Source organism: Excalfactoria chinensis, chromosome 6, assembly GCF_039878825.1.
Source record: "Excalfactoria chinensis isolate bCotChi1 chromosome 6, bCotChi1.hap2, whole genome shotgun sequence".
Classification (NCBI taxonomy): Eukaryota; Metazoa; Chordata; class Aves; order Galliformes; family Phasianidae; genus Excalfactoria; species Excalfactoria chinensis.
In genome coordinates this window covers 32,890,007-32,909,692 of record NC_092830.1, presented here as the reverse complement: position 1 = coordinate 32,909,692, position 19,686 = coordinate 32,890,007, and the positions used below count along the sequence as shown (strand labels likewise).

The 19,686-nt window shown below is 42.5% G+C and overlaps 1 protein-coding gene across 1 annotated transcript in view; it reads right to left on the bottom strand.

Moving 5' to 3' along the window:
* The window catches only part of GRK5 (G protein-coupled receptor kinase 5), a 157,984-nt gene that overhangs the window by 75,914 nt on the left and 62,384 nt on the right, over positions 1-19,686 (bottom strand). The window contains exon 2 of the mRNA XM_072339932.1: positions 17,038-17,133. Within this exon, the coding sequence (XP_072196033.1) occupies positions 17,038-17,133 (96 nt within the window). The remainder of the gene's footprint in view (positions 1-17,037; positions 17,134-19,686) is intronic.

Genomic DNA, 19,686 nt, shown 5'->3' with positions numbered 1-19,686 from the left:
AGCTTATATTGGGGGCACATTCATTATCAGCAAAGTACGAGCCCAACAGTTGGCTCTCCTATAATGACCCAACAGCGACATTCAGGTGAGCAACAAATAAACATTCAGGCTGGAATCTGGCCAGGGTAGTAGACTGAACATCCTACTCTTAATGAGAAATGTCATATAGGCTGCAATGTCCAAGCAGAGCAGGAATGCGCTTAATTAAAAGATCTCATCTGAAAGTTCCCTACACAGCAAGCTGAACAGACCAGCATTTACCAGCCCTGGGAAACATCAATTGTCAGGTTGACTCTGAGTGCAACTGCCAAATGTGGTATAGCACTTGGAGAACATTTACTGTGGATGAAAACAAGCAAGTTTTGCCTTGGAGGGCCCCAGGTATGTCCCACAGGAAAAAGAGCTGCAAAAGGTCTCTCTTCCTCCCTGCTCTGTTGGCCAGCTTCTCCTGTACGTACCATCATGCTCTCAAATGAACTCACTCATAATGTGATGACAACCTCCCCATTTTTTGGATGCCAGACTTTAAATGAAAGGAAATTAGGGTGTTTGGAAGGTTGTCCCTTTATCCTCTGCCAAAGACCTGGAGAATTTTCTTACCTCCCCCCCCCCTTTTTTTTTTTTTTAAAGAAGCATCCAAACCACTTTTGAATCACACAGTCAACACCCTGAGTGTGGCTGATTTGCCCTAAAACAAAACTAAACACATTGACTTCATAATTGTCTATTCCTTTTTCTCTTCCTACCCATACTGTTTTTCTGGTACTGTTTTATTCACTTCACATGCCCAGACTCTACTAGTTTTGGCCTTGTATATCTCCCTCTCCCTATCTTCACTTTTCCTGCACATTACTTTCTCCTCCTCTCTCCTAATCCAACCTAGCCTACTCTAACCTACCTTAATCTAACCTCATCTGATCTGATCTCTTCTCTTTCTTCCTTTGCTCTTATTTCCTTTTCATATTTCCTGTTCAAACAGAAAGTAGTTTGTCTACTTCAAACTTATGATTGTGTCTTACAGCAATCTCTATCAGAGAGAGATAGACTTAGAGATCCATCTATCTAGAGATAAATTTATCTTCAATATCATGTAATCTCTAGCAGCTTTTCTCTGGGCAGTTATCTCTGTCCAGCTTTTCACAGCATTTCTTTCAGTTTTGTTGGTCTAACTCCACTGAATTCAGAAGGGTTGTGATGAATGGAAAAACAAGATAATTGAACAGGCGTGAGTGCTTTTGGTTACTCTCTGTGACCTGCAGTAGTCCAGACAGAACCCCATGGGTATTTGCATGCTAGTGCAGACAAGACTTGTGGGTGCCTGTTGTTACTTATGTCAGGATATTCCCATTCTGTTCTATCTATAAATTCACAAGGACTCACTGAACTGTTTATTTTCCATTTATAACTGTTGAAAGTCTCTAACATGAGCTCTAATGCTATTCTAAACGCCACTATCTGAAATTAGCTGTAAATCTCTTGCGCTGCTTAAGCTCAAGGAAGTTCACTGATCTTGAAGTTTGGTATCTAGACAACAATCATCTTTAAATAGCTCGCCCACAGATATAAGCTAAACAGAAAGGTCGTAGACTTGAAAAACCTTGAAGAAATAGCTTCAAGACACTCTCCAGGCAAGGTCAGTAACTCTGCCATAACACTGACTTTCTCAATACTTTTAATTCTCAGAGGAATATTAAAATATTATCACAACCATGGTGAGGTATTCAGCAAAAACAAGAGTTTTACTTCAGTCTACCACAGCCCATAGCAGTATCAGTAGTCAAACAGATTAAACTCCATATTGTACAAGGGAAGTTTCAATTTATCAGTGAAGCTGGATTGAAAAATATTGAGAGCATCTGGAGACACTATTCCACATCTGCTGAAGATAAAATAATTGTATCAAGTGGGGAAACTCATAAGAAATATAGGATTTTCTCATAAATGTAAGTAATTTACATTTAAATCTGTTTAAAATGGTTAGGCTATATAACTAATTCATTACTGTTGAGAGTAGCACAGTTTTGACTACACTGCTAAAATCAGTCTTGACAGTGCCCTCCAATGTTGTTAAGTCCAGTCCCTCATTATTGCAGGCTACCATTATCAGACAACACTTCCTAAGGAGAGCTACCAAAAACTATCATTATGTTTCTCTAGTGGACGTGATAACACTGAACATCATTTTCAGAGAGCACAGAACTGCTGAATGGCTTATATTGGAAGGGACTTTAAAGGTGATCTAGTTCCCACCTACCCTCCTCCTCCTCCGAGTGTCAGAGAACACAGCGATTCATCAGACGCAGAGCCATGTCCAGAGCTGTGCAGGTCTTGGTAATGTCCACTGAAAGTTCACCTGTCTTGACAACATTGGACTGCTGCAAGGATGTGCTTTCTTGTCCATAGAGAGCTCTTCAGAAGTCACTGTTTGGGGTTGTGCCAGATGGTGGGGCAGCGTAGAAGAACAAACTGCACCTCTTCTCTTTAAGATCTGCAGTCTGCCATTAGTGACTAAAACTGCTATCACAGGTCAGGCCATTTATCCTACCTGGCATACAGGAAAAACTGACTGGTGTTTTAACTCAGCTGAAGCATTCAGCAGTAGCCATATGATGAACTGTCATCTTAATTCTCCTCTTTGCCTGATGGACTGCAAAGGCGAAGCAGTGGTGATGAATGTAGCAGCAGCAACAAGATGTAGCCACACTGATGGATTTTTGCTCAACATTTATCAGCCCATGCTGTCCCCCTTTTCTGGCTGATACTGTGCACACTGCATTAAACTACCTGCAATTACACCTTGTGAAGTGCCCCGGACAAATAGTTTCTGTTCTTTTCAAGGGAGCTTCCATCAGTGCAAACCCAAAGTGCATGTTATGGTGCTCATTTTTAAATTCCTGCTTTGGGGTTTTTGTTTCCATGCTTGCCTTAGTGTTACACTACTCATCTCAGTCCCACACTGCCTGAGAAATTACAGTCTTTATATGCACTTTGCATTGTCTTAAATTAGAGTATAATCTTCTACCATGGCAGTAGCTCTGCAGTTCTCACACTCTTTGACCGAATCTGCTTGAGTCTAGGTCCAAATATGATGCAGAGGCCACATTCCTTGTGTTGACTGATAACCTCCTCCTGGCCACAGATAACTATTTGTCCACTGAAGTCATTTCGGATAGGTCTGTTCTATTTAGTACTTCACACTGACCACATGGCCTTCCCTTTCTTCAGTGACTGGAGCTGCAGAACAATGCCAAACAAAGAATCTCTGACCCCAGGGATTTCCATGGGGGATCCACATCATTGCTAGCTCTCTTGTACATTTAGAGTTTTGATGGGTGTATGGGAAATCACAGCCTGAACCTCTGATGAATCAGCTGAGGCAAGTGTTGGGTCAGCTATGGGAGCACAGGTGAGAGTAATGTAGCTGTGCTCCCGGAAGGGGTGGAGCTCGACTCCACCTCCTCTAAGACCTCATTTAAGGGCTGACCACCACTGAGGCAGCATCTCTTGGAGATTGCTCCTCAGTGGAGACTGCCCCAGCTTCTTCAGCCAAGGCACTGACATTGATGAGTTTTTCTTTGCATACAACCTTTGAATATTTACCATCTTCTTTGTTAACATCTTTGTATTAGCCACCCCTTACAATGGGACAGAAAGTTCATCAGGACAAGACAGAATGAGAGGCAAAAATGATGGTGGTTTTGTCCCTCAGGTTCAGGACTGAGTGGGATTTGCTGAGTGGTTTATCATTTATGATTGATGAGAAAACTGCAGGCTTCACATTAGAATACAGACTTCTCTGGTGATTCATGCTTTTGCTGTCTTTCTGCACCCTTTCTCCCCTTTCAAATGAGAGCCAAAAGTGTGATACTCTTGAATGGAGTTTGCTTCCTGCATGCACTGTTCAAGACATGCTGCACCATGTCCCTGTGACTGCCATTAGTTAGCAGTTGAGTTCTAGCTCAAGTGGAAAACATTGAGCCATAGTAGCCTAAATATCAGCCATCTGCTGTCTCCGTGCCCCAGGCCGTGTCACTTGCAATCATTTGAAGAGCTCAGTATCAGCACAGCGGCCTGGGTTGGAGAGCAGCCCAAGCTGTGGACACTCTTGGTGGAAGAGTTGTCTCTTCTGGAATGCACTTCCCCACTTCAGCTCTAACAGTCTGCATTTCATGACCCCCCAGGTCACCCTGTAAGGTCCATCTGTTTTCCCAGGCTTTGAGCGGGGAGGAGAAATCTGGGAAATTATAAGGCCACTATAGGAAAAGGTGAGATGGCAGGAAGAGGTTATGCCTTGAGACATTGACTCAGCAGATAAAGATTAAACTGATACTAAGGAAATCTATCCAGAAAACAGAATGAAGAACTGTAACTATGCTGAAGAAATAAACACTTGTTGACTTTATGGGATACAAGAGAGAGTACTTTTCTAAACTCGTAAGTAAAGTTGTTCTGATTAAGGTGTTAGAGTCTATAAATAATAAAAAAAAGAGATAAATGAATGGGAAATACAGATCTTAGAGTCTGAAAAGAGAGGAGATAATTCCATTAAGAAATTGTTCCAAGAAATCACTTTAAATATTTAGTACCGATCTCTTTGTCTTCTAGCTCCTCAGAAGAAATCACCTCTTGTATTATGCCATTCAAAATGAATTATGCTTTCAATTTTCCTTGTTTCCTGTTATATTCATATTAAACTACTACATTGTGCACAGGAAAGAATCCAGCAAAAGCAACTAATCATACTGTATGCTAGGAATGGTTTTCTTCAGATGGCTTTAATTCTGAAGACAAAGGTCAGCAATTCACCACAAACAAGGAATTTAATATTTCCTCCACTTGTGAGCAGTACACTTCCATGGCCTTCAGTGTTCTCCTATTGCATTTCTGCTGGAAAGGAAGGCTCAGAAAACTTTCTATAAAGGCAGTTCTTTTTTTGTTGTTGTTGTTCTGTGAGTCTTAAAGCTGTGAATGCTATATGAGGGAGCTACCAAATTAACTACAAAGGTCCTCTACCACACACTTAATTAACACATTTCGTAAGCATTGTGATAGAAGGCTCCTTGTAGCTGAGCATTTCTTGTTTCAACACATGACCACATTGATGCATGAGGGCAGGGACAGCTCATGCTGAACCTTGCATCTCCCAGCCAGCTTTGCTTTGCATACTGACTGAGCAGCCGGGAAATCTGTCTCAGGGCAATAAGGGGAATGGACAAGCTGTGCTTTGAAACTGGGAAGAAAGGGAAAGACAGCTGTAAACGTGCATTATTTAAAATGCTGTACGATGAGAAACAGATGCTTGTGGAGCTGCAAGTTACACAGCTTATACCGTCAGTTGGCAAGCGAAACTGGTATCAAATCCACAGCTATGCAAAATCCACTACCACAACTGGCATCCAGGATGGCAGTGCTGGCCAAGACTGAGAGACTGTGGGTGTGGAAATATTCCTCTCTGCTCTGATCCCTCCCAGGGTGGAGGTGCAATGGCAAGTCAGGTAGGGGGAATCACACTGCACCTGTCTGTGAGATGAACACAGCATTTCTCTTTCAAGGGCTGGCTGTGTATTTATTACCCATCAGCAGGACGTACTTACATTCCCTTAAATGAAGAAAAAAAGAGAGGAAGAAAAGCAAAGTGGTGTGTATTTGCTCTCTGATTCAAGTTCTGATGATCCATATCTCACAGGTGAAGCTTTCAGCTGAACTGCCACTGTCTTTTCTGCTCTGATATATTCAAAGAAGTTTCTGGTCCCTCCCCAGTGCATGTCGTATGTGGGTGAGTTGGCAGCAAGCTGCAGTTCCTTTCCTTGTTGCTGCCCACCAAGGAGGGAAACCCTGGAAAACTGCCAGATCTGGAGACTTGTTAGGGAAATGTTATTTTGCTGATGGGATGACAAGAAAGGATGAGGCAGAATTCCACGTAATTCTGCCAGCTAAAACATTGTTTTGACTTACATCAGTAAAAATAAGCTGGCAGCTAATTTATGCACAGGATAAAAACTTTTTGGAGGAGACATAATTTAGTATCATCACTCCCCAGCAACTACTGAGACAGAAGGTTAAGATCACTGGAAATAACCATAATCTCTCCTTGGGCTGATGGATAAGCTTCCAGCTGGTTACATATTGTGTTAGAAATGGTAAAGGAATATCTTATCTGTACAGTGAATTAGAGTGAATATTTATGGCCCTTGCTATAGATTCTAGGCAGTCTATAGATGCTTACTGGTAGTAACTGTGAGTGATGGCTACTTTCCTCACAATTCAACACTGCTATTGAGAATAAAATCCTATTTATTTTATTTTTTTCAACCAGGATGGCAGGTCTCCATCAAGGCTCCTTTAGGATTTGGAACACAGATCAGTGCCAGAAAACTTGTGAAAACCACAGGGCTACAGGGTGGATCCATGTCTTCCTTCTCTCTGTGCCGGCCTTGTCGTAATCCCAGGCTGTATTAATGCATGAGGCCCATTACAGCACTCAGTGGGAGTAACCACAACCTTGTGTGACCTTTGCGTTGGCAGTTCCTCCAGAGTTTAGAGCTCTGCATTGCAGCCTTCCAGTCCTTAAGATCTTACCTAAATAAGTTGATTTGTAACTCGTAAGAAAGGCTCTGACCCCCAAGAAGGCTTTGAAGTAGACTCTTAAAAAATACATTAGCCCTAGTCATAGGATGAGGGCTTGTCAATAGCAAAGAACACTGAGGAAAGGCTGTAATTCTCCTCGCAGCTCTGACCAGTGATTCATAGTCACAGTACCATAGGCAATACTGGCACAGACAGTATTTTTAGAAGTTTTTTTTTCTTTTTTCCATGGAAGATAATGACGTTATGGTGCTCCACTGACATCCACAGTCTCCTGGGCAGGGATAAAAGCAGCCTCAGAAGGAAAGAGGCTCTACCTTGGAGGAAGAAACCCACAGTGGAGCTGAGAATGGTCATGAGTCCACTCCCAGCACAAGGGCTGCTTAATACATGCTCTTTTTGCTTTGGCTTTTTTCTCCTCTCCCAAGCAGTAAAGCCTCAGGAATACTCCAACTGACTATGCAAAAAGGATGTCCACTTCTTTACTGACAGGTCTCCCCTCAGCCCACCCACACTCCTGACTTCCATTCTCCCTCCTTCTTGGGCCCTGGTGCCTGCAGAGGCCTCCAGAAGCTCACAGTGCTACTATACATTCCCACCTCAGGGCAGTTAGCCCACATTTGTGTTTGGAGTGAAAACATCATAGTTTGCTACATTAAATCCGATGCTCCTTGCTATTCAGTAAGTTCTGCACCATGGGTTTCTTTCTCCTGTGCTTTACAGTCAGTGCTGTACCTCTGCAGTGTGACCTCACACGAGGCTCTATGTGTTGCATTCGGGATATACATGCTGAAAGGTACAGTGCTATGAATGCAATACCCAAGTGCTGAATGTTGTTTGTTTGGACTGATCAGGGTACTTCTGAAGTGACTGATACCAAATTCTTCCGGTGCTCAAAACCATTTTTCTCTACAAACCATGCTTACAAATGCAAAACAATAATTTGAATGGGGTGTTATAAAAGCCTGAAAGCAATTCAGGGCTGTTTCAACATTGCAAACACTTACGTGTAGCTGAGCCTGACTCTGTTGCTCTTGAGAACAGCCTTACATCAATTAGTTAACACTGCTCTCTTGTAACTTGTCCAGGTGAGAGCTCAGTAAATCAGTGTGATGTGAACAGACCCTCAGGGTGCCACAGTGCATGTGTAAGGCTGGTGCAGGGCAAAAGGACAGTGAATCTGACAGCTAGAAAGAAATTCACAGCTAATTACAGAGATTATATTCTTATGGATTATATGAAAACTGAGAGTTCTCATATTTTGAAATGAATTATTCTCCTGGAAAGGGAAGAACTTCCACATTTTTCCTAATGTTCTACATTTTGATTTGACTTCAATGACTTGGTCCTCAGTATATTTTTAAGGAGCACAGACTTTCAGATTTTTTGTTTCGGTTTTTGTGTTGAACTTTAACAATTCCAGAATAACAAGGAGCTCTGCAGCAAAATCAAATACCAAACTACCTTCCTCCCCAAACCCAGCAGATTTTTCAGTTTGCTTTATTCCATCCTGCTCTACAGCGTCACTTCCCTTTGTTGCACTTCACTTTCACTCATCCTTGTTGTTACATCATCTAGGAGACAGTAATTTAGAGAATATTTTTATTTCACTTGCATTAGAATTTCCTGGCATTGAATTCCTACGGTAGAAATGTGAGTAAGTAAATAAACGTACGGGCATAACCAAGAACACCGTTCAGAAATGGTCTTAACTCTTGCTTCTACTCTGCTGAGCAAGGGTTCACTTTTAATATCGACATTCAGCAGAATTCTCGATCATGCTTCAATTTCTGATCTACAGAGCACAAAGAAACAATTTCAATGATCACCTCTAACACGTTCTCAAAGCAGCATACAGTGATTATCTGGAAAGTAAAGGGAATCTCTCAGTGACTCCAGGGATTCAGCCAAACAGCCAAAAATCCAGTTTTTAACACTCCCCAAAGGATTTCCCACACATTATACTCTGAAAACAGAACTGAAAGTTATGTGTGGGACTACCCCAGAAGCTCTCAACCTCTCTTCTCCTTATAAGCCAAAAACTAGAAGCATTAGGATAATAATGGGCCAGCTTAGCACTAAGTTACTTTATCTGAGTCTTGTGTGAGACATGGGCTTAGAAGGAGTATGAATACTGATCCTGTTAACCTGTGAACTCATTTGCAGTGACTTATATTTAAAACCGAAATACTGTATTTACAGTATTCTGTTGTCCATTTGCACCGTCAGGAAAAAAGCAACAGAATGAGCGGGACTAAAGAACACAGATGAAGGACCTTCACAAAGAAGTACACACTGTGCTTTGTGGCAAAGACTGTTTCAGTAAAAGAAGTGCCACAAAGATAGACATAAAGTTGGGGAAAAGAAGTGCAAGAATGCTTTTATATACTGCAGATATTCAATAGAACATATTTAAAAGAACATGTATAAGTGGATTTTGATTCATTCAGAACATTCTCTAGCAAAGCCTAGAATAAAACCCAGCCATAATAATCTTAGAGGCCTCTATTGCAACTAGAAGAAACAATCAAAATACTGCTTCCTCCGCCACCAACCCAAATGAGTTATTTTTCTTGGCAAACATTAGCTAAGGTTGATTGCATCCCTCCCTTAGAACCTGAATGCATCCCCAGACACAAGGATTTCAGGCTGCTCATCACGAGTGCACTTCACAGCATCCCTATGATCCAGTAAGTCTTTTCACTCTCTTTTTCCACCTCACAGTTCTCTGTTTTCATTATAAGAGGACTCCTGTATGATTTAATTTAAGGGAAACATTCTCACTGGCTTAGCAGAGCTGAACAGAGTCAACAAAACCAGAGGCTTTCTTTGCCCTGCCACCTTCTTTCCATTAATATCAGTAGCAAAGTTACAAGAGAGTTCAACAGGAAGGAGTAAGATTTTATCATAAACATAGTCCTACCTCTCATTTTCCATATACAGCCAATGCCTACTTGGTTTTGAAATAAATTTCCTTAACAACCAAGTACTAGTATTTAACAGGACCCATGAGCACTTCCATAGCATTTTACAATTCCAAATCACTGCATAAGTATTAATTAGCCTTAATGACTCATATTACCTAATAAGATAATGAAAAGCCCTGCAGCTCACAATATCTACTTCTATTTTCAGTAAGAGATGTAATGATCATTTTAAAAGGATATGTTCCCTTTTAATTCTTTTTCTGCGAGTCTCTGTTGTAACTTCTGTAAAAAATTCAAAGTCTACTGTGGATATTTTCCCCACATTTGTGAAGACCACTCTATTGCTGCAGCCTTTGCCACAGAAGAAAAATGCAGAGGTTTAAGGACAATATTTATACCTTAGGAAGCTTTCCGTTGAATGACTATTCATTGAGTGTGGACTCAGTGCTTGGTAAGGTGTGGATCTGCTGCCTGTTCTTTATGGAGAATAGCAATGTCTTTCTTGGTTACTTTCTGTGTTGCCACTGCCAAGGTAATGCTTAATGGATTAAGTCTTGTGAAATAAATTCTGTAAATAGAATGTGGGCTGAGATCATTTCAACTCATTTCCCCTGCGTCCCCTTCCCGTCCTGGAAGCTGTCAAGTACAAGCAGCCTGCAAGCAGCCTGTTCTCTCAGTGTTAGTCTTGAGTCTCACTAGATGCATAAAACAGCTTGTTTTTTGCATACTTTCTATGATGGCATTAAAAAAACTGGAAAGAAAAAAAAAAGCTTTTCAATTCCACCCATTGCTATAAACTGGATACAGCTAATCTTGCAAGGGCACCAAACATTGCTCTATTTGTTCATCATTCGAGCACTAGAAACCTATGTTTATGATAGAATGATAGTTGAATCTGAAGGATTTTAAAGAAAAGAACTGAACCAACTGTGGGTCTGTAAACAAACAAAATGGTTTTGACGTCAGTCACATAATTTCATGGGCTGGAACAGTATCACGCAGCCAGTTCTTGCCTCTGAAGAGTTTCTAATTTAATTTAGATGCATTTGTGATATGGGACAGCACATCAAGTCCAAGAAACCTCAGGGAACTGCTAAAGGCCAGGTCTATGCTGCAAAGGTTGTATAAGCCATGCTTTGAAAGAGCAGCAGAGACCTGGCTCAAGGAGAGGGGACAGCTGTTTCTACAGAAGATGGACAGACAGAAAGACAGGCAGAAAAGTGAGAAGGGGAGAGAGAGGAAGAAAGGAAGGGAAGAAGGGAAGCATTCAGAGCAGAGCCTGTCAAAGGGAAGGACTTTGTGTGTTCATTAGAAATAAATCAGTTTGAGGACTTTTTTCTGCATTGATGCTATCCAGAAAATTTGCATAACTTTTTCCAGAGCAGTAAATCCTACCCATGTGTTTCAACAATTCTTCCAGTTTTGTTCTCAGTCCTCCTTGGGTTCCTCTCCCTCTGTGCTCTTTCCATAGAGAGCAATTCATGCAGAGAGAGCTTCTGCTCCATGCCACACAAGCATGGTTAGGCTGCCCCAAGTGCAGGTGCACAAAGTGCAATTGACACAGAGCCATGCAGAGCAGCCAAGTAGCCTTGCTTTGTCCCCCAGCCACAGGCACACACCTTCACCAGGAGCTTCCACCTGGATGATGCAAAAACACCAGAAGTAACCACTAACTGCTTCTGAAAGCAACTCTAATATGTCTTATGCTGCAGTTAGCTAAGGGTACTGATGTGGGGAAATATGTTCCCATACAGAGCACAGTTCTGACAGCTGTAAGAAAAAAAACATCTGGTATCAACTGAATTTAAAGGGATTCCTTGTGTGGAAAAAAAAACTATTTGTGAGCACATGTGCTCATCAACTTGGACCTTAAATGATACGGAGAAGAGTTCATAGTTTCTTGAAACATATTTCAATGAATAGTTGAGCCATGATACATCATGCTGATTTTTGGTTTTATTTACTAGACTGTATTTGCTACTCCACTGATTCTAGTTCCCCAAGGGTGTGTGAGAACCTGGGGCAGCATGTACACACTGCCAGCATCATCCCAACACAGCCAGCCATCTGCCTACATGTTTGGTAAGAGAATAGGAGACACCTCTCCTTTCTGCTGTTTCACTGCACAGAATCCTAACTACTTGTTGAATAACAACTTCCAATAAAAATGTAGGGGCTCTTGGGTGTCGTTTTCTCTTTATTTTTTATTTTATTTTATTTTTTTCCCCCAAATAAAGCTGATACTTCTGACAAAAGCACATTTCTCAAAAACTCAGCCTTTAGTTTTGGCCATAAAAACATGACCAGCCTTTGGTGCAGTATTCAGACAGATATTATCACAGAAGTTATAACTTACTTATAGCTACTTGTGGAGTTATTTACAGCAGAAGGAAAGTTTCAATTCCTTCCCTTGATCTATTTGTGGGCTTCAGACCTTCCAAACCCTGTAAACAACAGAGCTGAAGAGTTTGATGGAGGGAAAATTGGCCATTTCTTTGTGCACTGACTGGACTGGGCTTTTGATGCCACAGAATTGTGGTGCAGGGCAGAGGTGCAGAAGCTACTGCACATGAGACAACAGGGGTATAGTAGCAGTCTTTCTGCCACAGGATGGAGCTCAGTGCAGGCTGCAAAGCACTTCCAGGAGGCTGAATAAATTGTCAAGCATTTCTCTGTCACTGATGGCCGTACCGCTGCTTGCTGTTTGCTATGCAAACCTATGCTGGCTACCTGGAAAAGCTCAGCTGGGCAGGTCTATACTCCGCTGCAGTGCCAGCAGCACTGATGGTCCTCCAGGGAGATCAAAAGCGACTGAAAAAGATCACATAAGTGAAGGTCTCAACTGAAAAGGTTCAATACAAAAAAGAGGCGAAAGAAAGAGCCAGCTTTTGTAAAAAGTGAGCATGTGAGCTCTGTGTCTTCAATTGTGCCCCACTTACTGAGTTCACCATCTCTTCAAAGCATCTCTCACACAGAAGGGTATTTTTAACAACATTGAAAAGAACCCACCAGAAGTAGAAGCTCAAGCTCCTTTTACCCTGAATAAATGGGATACAAACATCATATAAGAGGCAAAATTACACCGGGAGGCTTTTTCTCCCCTTTTTAAATCACGTGTGACGAATTTGGAAGTGATGTTTCTAACTGTAAGATCTTACTGAACAATTTAGCAAAAAATATCATCAAGGTTATTCATCTATCAGAATACGGTGCATAATCAGAGCCCTTGAATGAAGGAGTTAAGCTTTTCTGCAATAATGCAACAAATCGCTCCCTGCAACAAACAGAAGACACATTCTAAGGCAGTTTCCCCACAAATCTATGGGAAAAAAATCTTGATTTATTATATAGCATTTGGACAGTTATGAATGAAAATTTGCCAAAGATCAGAATAATCGAGTCTTTCAGCCAAGCAGTTCTTAATGAAAGAAAAAAAAACACAGAATGGGCCTGAGCAAAATAAATAAAAATCCCACACTTTTAACCAACAGAACCTTTTGCATCATTCAGAAATATTCACAGACATCCAGAATCTTTTATCATCAAAAAGACGCTCTGGCCTTTAAAATTACAGCTTCTTGATTTTTGTTTACTGATGGCCTTTAAACCAGTGGATATCACTAACATGTGGCATCTGGTCATGCCATGTCTGTCAAATGAAAGAATTTTTAAGGCTGCACTTTGATATTTCTTTCCTTGCCTTGAAATGTCTCTTTTGCAAAGCTATGATCTGTGAATTTTAAGGGTAGCAGCAAACCATCTACTAACAGTATCCATTGATCCTGATACCAGTGAGAACACTGTTCCTTTGCCATAGATATCTGAAAGACAGAATCACAGGACGGCAGAGCTTGGAAGGGACCTGCAGAGATCACTGAGTCCAACCCCCTGCTAAAGCAGGCTCCCTACAATAGTTCATACAGGTAGGAGTCCAGATGAGTCTTGAATATCAGCAGAGAAGGAGACTCCACAACCTCTCTGGGCTGCCTGTTCCAGTGCTCTGCCACCTTTACCATAAAAAAAAGTTCTCCTGCATGTTTGCTTGGAACTTCTTATGTTCATGTTTTAGGCCCTGGCTCCTTCTCCTATCACTGTGCACCTCCAAGAAGAGCCTGAACTCATCCATTTGCCTCCCATCTCTTTAGATACTTATCAACATTAATCAGATCCCCCCACAGTCTTCTCAGGCGAACAGACCCAGGTCATCCAGCCTTTCCTCACACTGTAAATACTCAAGGCCCTTTATCATCTTTGTGGCCCTCTGCTGGACTCCTTCTAGGAGATCCCTTTCTTTTTTGAACCAGGGAGCCCAGAACTGGACACAGTTGTCTAAATGTAGCCTTACCAGGGCAGAATAGAGTGGGAGGATCACCTCCCTAGACCTTCTGTCCACTCTGTTTTTAATGCACCCCAGGATACCACTGGCCTTCTTGGCCACAGGAGCACACTGCTGGCTGATGGCCAAACTGTTGTCCACCAGAACACTCAGGTCTTTCTTTGCAAAGCTCCTCTCCAGCAGGTCATCCCTTAACCTGCACTGAGTTTTCATTGATTGAAAGGGCTACTAACACCAAGGTTATCCTGGAAAAGGTCACCTGTTTTTATGCAGTTTGCCTTTGGAGCCGGGAGGGGGGCTGCAAGCAGTGCCATTCACAGCAAATAGCTGAGCCTCTCTCAGAGGCCAGGCAAGGCATTCATGTGGCATCCCTCTGAATGCTTGCCCCGCTGTGCCCCTTGCCCATTCATTAGCACACAATGGAGGCCATAGAACTTCAGTGCAAAAGGTGTTGTGAGCTTTGGTCACAAAAGAAAGTAGAAAAGATCCTTGGCTGTATGGTATTTTCTCTAAAGATGCTTCCAGTTTTTATTTTTCAAAAGACAGTGTTACTCTTGGTTGTTCTGATTTTTGTTTCTGTGCACAAGAGGGGAAAAAAGGGTTTTACTAAGCGAGTCTTTCAGTAAGACACCAGATGATGGATAGTCAAACACAGAGTCTCCTGTAAACACAGAGGGAACCAAAAGGTATGAACTGACTCATAATTGTGTCAACACAGGTCGCAGACCCTTGGTTTATTTCAGCCTTCCTGTTTTTCACAGATTTCTTTTCACACCACACTATTTTTTTTAGGACACAGGCTCTTTTCAGAACACCTTAGTGGGGTGCAAAAGCACGTATGTCTTTACACCAGAATATGGGCATTTACACACACACGTAGGCTCCATTCCACAATTACAACAGCAGCGTTTTCCACGCATGGCTTACGTCTGCATTAAATGAAGCAGAGCCTTTCTGCACAGCAGTCAATTCTAGCTCAAATCAAAAGGGAGAAAAGGTCCAGTCCATTCCATCCCCACTCTGAGCTTTTCCATGGAGGCTTTTGGGAAGTATCCAGAACAAAACCTCAGCAGCCTCATCCTCTGTTCATGCAATGTATTTTTTTTTACCATGTGGCAAAGTGGCAAGACTGTCTGACCAGGAGTGCTGTGAGGCTGACACACAGCAAAGAGCTCTATGGTGAGCAGAACCTACCGATATTTATCTTGATCCCTAAACACACTGAATTGAGGTTGTGTCCTTTTCCTTGTATAAAATCATTCTTCTCTGGTGGTTGCCAATTTTCTTAGAGATTGGCAAAACAAGTCTCTCTGTGGTCTCTATTTCATCATCAAATTAGGCTGACACTGACCAGCAGACTAAGAAGTTGTCAGGAAAAGAATTGATGGCAGACACACCATGCAGCTGGATCCATTACAAGTCATAGAGCAGTTCAGCTAGCAGGTGACTCAAGAAGGATGGTTCAACACATTACCTCATAGTATCACCTGTGAAGATACCTTCTCACCTGCAGTCCTGATTTCCTCTTAAGGACTTGCAGAAAATAGTGCACATAGGTGTGTCAAAGCCAAGAGAGTTGCTGTGCAAGATAATCTTCCCCCACACACCACCCTGAGTGCATTGGGTCAGCCACACACGTGTAAATGACTCAGTACTACAGACCCAGAGGACATGGCTCACCTGAGGTGTGACCTACTGTATGAACAAGGGGAAGTTTATAAACAGCCTCTGTGGGCCTGAGATGCTTCAGCCTTGGCCAGAAGGTTCAGTAAGGGTGGATAACCTGATACAGGCTGAGCAGGGCTGCATTTCTGTGTAATCACACACCATTCCACGGGAAAGATGCTCAAGTAAGCCAGAGTCACAGAACAAGAATTGTGACCTGTTGTGTAAAAACCAGTTATTGCAATCCCTAATCAACAGGTAATCATTGCAGTGAAGCCATATCTACCAAGAGCATCTCACAGCTCTTGATCCGCTACTTCATTCATTCATTCATTCATTCATTCATTCATTCATTCATTCATTCATTCATTCATTCATCCGTCCATTCATTCATAAATAAATAAAGACAAAACAAATTACATTTAGGAAAAAGCTGTCACCAAAATTGTCAGAAACAGCATTTCAGAAACAAAAATCATTTGCAGACTTTTTTTAACTACTAATTTTGAAATATTTTATGTCTTTGCAAAAAAGTAAGACTCTTATAGTGCAGATTTCACTTGTAGAAACTCAGGTTAATGGGACAATGGAGAGAATTCCCCATGCAAATTCCAATAGATTAAGTTAAATTTGCCTATTATACCTATTTTCTCTCCATAAACATACCATGAAATTTGAATGTAAACAGTGCAAGGGCACTGCCAGTCAGAACCCAGGGATTCACCCAAGTAAGACAAATTATGATGCTCACAATCTCAGTTTCTTGCCTTTCGTTCATATATTGACAGTGTCTGGCTTTTACATCAAAGTGGTGGAAGAAAAGGAATCTCAGATTGCTAAAGTTAACATCTCGCAGTGAGATCAGGAAAACTGAGCTTTCCACTGTCACTTCACAAGGAGATACCTGCTATCTTTGTTCGGCGAGGAAGCACTCAAAAGAATGTTGAAATTTGTCAGGTGTGAGCAGGAGAAATGCTGTGCTATGGAAATGGCCACTGCAGGCTCCCATTACAAATCTGCAGTGCTTGGTCCACATCAATAAAATAACTGAAAAAACCCCAACGTCTTATATGTCCTATTAAGAAACTGCATAGAGATGGTATTGTGATACCAATGCAGAGTAGCACTGTTAAGCAAACCCGCCTGGTTTTCAAACATCATACTCAGTATATAATTAATATTAACGCTCTATTATATCAGCAATTGCACTGCTTTCATAAATTCTCACTTCCTGCCTGATAAAGAGCTACTTATTACAAGGTAATGCAGGTTGCAATGCGGGGATTCATTTCTGCATGTCCTTTTACAGCTACATTGGTTCTGGAAGGTACCAAGTCAAAGCACATGTTCTATATGCCAGAAAATGTTGTTTGCATGGCATCATCAGAGAAGCTATAAGCGTTGTATGACCATCTCTAAAGTGATTCTATTTAATGAGTAACTTCAATGCAGTTCTGCTGAACCAGTTTTGACAGCACATTTTATGTATGCAACAACTTCAAGAAAAAAGGGATAAGCTCTTACCTATCGCTTTTCGGAGATCTTCGCACTGGCTAATGTGAGGGAATTTCAAGATTTCCTTCCACTTTTTGCTTTTGCCTTTGCGTTTCCCTCCACCCCCTGTAGAGAAAGAAAGATTGGGATTAGGTTGCTTTGGGTGCTACTCCCAGTCCAGAATACACTGTCCCAGTCATAGCTCTTATGGATATCTTTAATAGCTGAGCGAATGTGTCCAGACTGGGCCCCAACCAGTAAAGGCCACATTACCAGCCTGCGTCACATCATCCCTTGCTGGGACACTGGAGGATGCACTGCTGGCAGGGCCAGGCTCCTTTGGCCCCATGAGGCCTACCTAGTGCCAGCCAAAATGCTGTGTGTGCACTCCACCACCACCACTGGATGGGCACACAGCTCTAAAGCAACTCAGTCTAAGAGGGCACCTCTAAATTATTCTTCCTTTTTTTTTTGCACTTTGACTGGGTGTTTTATTCCAGCCTTGGCTTCTCTTTCAGGCCTGCCCTTCTTGCCCCATGCTTACTGCCCAGGAAGGGGCAGCCACCGTATCAGCAGTGCTGCACTGAGCACAAGGTGCAGGCTGGAACTGGGGTCTCCTTCCTGGCTCTTTTGTGTCTCTGTCCTGTTCATAGCAAGTTTCCCTCTGAGCTCAAATACCCAGATGCAGTCTGTGATTCTCCAAGCCAGTGTATCTACTGCAATTTAGCCCTTGCTCACAAAACTTGATTCACTGGAGTCTATTTTACATGCATGGCACATTGAATGACTAATTCAGAGCTGAGTTAATTCTGTAGAGAGGTTGGTAGAGTCACAATTGCAGACTGAGAGCATGTTGGGTACTACATGATATTGCAGGCTAAATTAGGAGCATGTTGACTCAAAAGGTAACAGACCATTACAAAGAAAACATGAGCCCTGGAAATGATTGCTCTCTGTGGGGCATTTCTGATCCTGCAATGCAACCTTTGGCGCTGGAGTGCTCTCTCTGCATCTCACCTTTTATTCCTTCATTTTCAGTGACCAATGGTTTTGTCATCAAAGAGCTTGCCTCAAATTATTTTTAAACCTATTATTGACGGGAATTTATGGTATATCTACATCGTGCAATGTAGCACAGAGCTATCTGCACTAGCAGCAAAGGAACTGGCTTGTTTAGACTACCAGGAGCACAGCTATGTTGCCATTTCCAGGAATTGGTCTCCAGTAAAGTGTAGAGGTCCGTGAGTGCCTTCACATCACAGAGTATTATGCAACACAGATGCACTCTTTGGGTCCATAGTGAAATCTTCCTCAACCTCTCTTCTTCAGTGCATCCAAAGCACTGCTGCTAAAGTCATTTCCTTTCCCATCCCTCCAGTTGTGACACTGAAGAGGCCATCTTGCCCTGATCCTGCAGCACACATCATTTGCTCTCTTGTACTGAAGGTCCTAGGGATGCTCCAAGGCACCAACCACTTTGTGGGCTGGCAGAACACTATGACTGTATGTTCATCAACTCTTCTGGAGTGCCCAACCCTGCTCTGGTCCCCAGATGCTGCCTGGGTGGGATTAAGCATCCCGCATTGTGTTTCCATTGCTTGTTTTCCCTGGAAGCTCAAAATCCTGCAGGGCTCTGCTGCCACCTCCACTTGCCCCTCTTCCCCTCACTTCTGCACCTCCCTTTGTGCTCCTGGTCCCAGGCCCCACCCTCTGCATTGACATACTCTGCACCCTCCCTTCTCACACTCTTCTGGGGAATGACCCTTTCTCTGGGAATTCCTCCCTCCCCCTCTTCTTGTCATTCCCTTTGGCTGCATCCTTTTCTCTGAGCTCTTGCTTCATGTGCTTCCTCACACTCATTTATCTTGTAAATTTTGATTTTTGTTACTTGCTGCCAGACCTCCATGGGAATTAACTGAATGAGGCAGATATTTATTTGCACTGGGGTACAAAGGGGAAGGAAGAAGAGGGTATAGAGGGAGGGAAATAGAAGGGCTGGTGTCAAAGCAGAGTGATTCTCTTTTGACAGTTGTGGGATTCCAGTTGGGATCTCTGGTTCCTTAGGCTGCCAGAGAGGCTCACACCACCCCCACAAACATGTTGCCCCCCCCCGCCCCCACTGCCTCTCCTGCTCTTGTCAAGTAAAAGACACAGAAGGGTGTTATAAGGGTGGGGGCAGGAGTTCTCAAGGTACCAACAGGCATTGGAGGCAGCACAGGTGATGGTTCAGCTGTTGGGCAGTGGTGCCTGAAAGAACAATAGCTCCAAACATTTCTAGACATGGATGAAAGAATCTGTTAGGCTGCATCTGCTCATCACAGGTATTTCTTCTTAACTGTAGGGCAAAGACTGGAGCACATCTGTTTCTCCAGCCACCTTTACTGAAGTACCCACAAAATGGTTGCATCAGTATCAGCACCAAGCAGTACACAGCACAGCACAACAGCACTTTGCACTAAATGGCAACACTGAGATTGGAACACAGAGAAAATGATCATATCAATCTGAGCCAGACTGTTTTTAAATTCCACACTATGTAACATATACATTGATATGTTTGTATTGGATGATGTATTTCTGACATTAAACTTTCATCAGAACTGGAGAAGGGCTCAATGGTCCCTTGTTACAACCATGATTGATGCAGCCAGTGTGTTCTCTTCTGTTTTGCGGCCATCC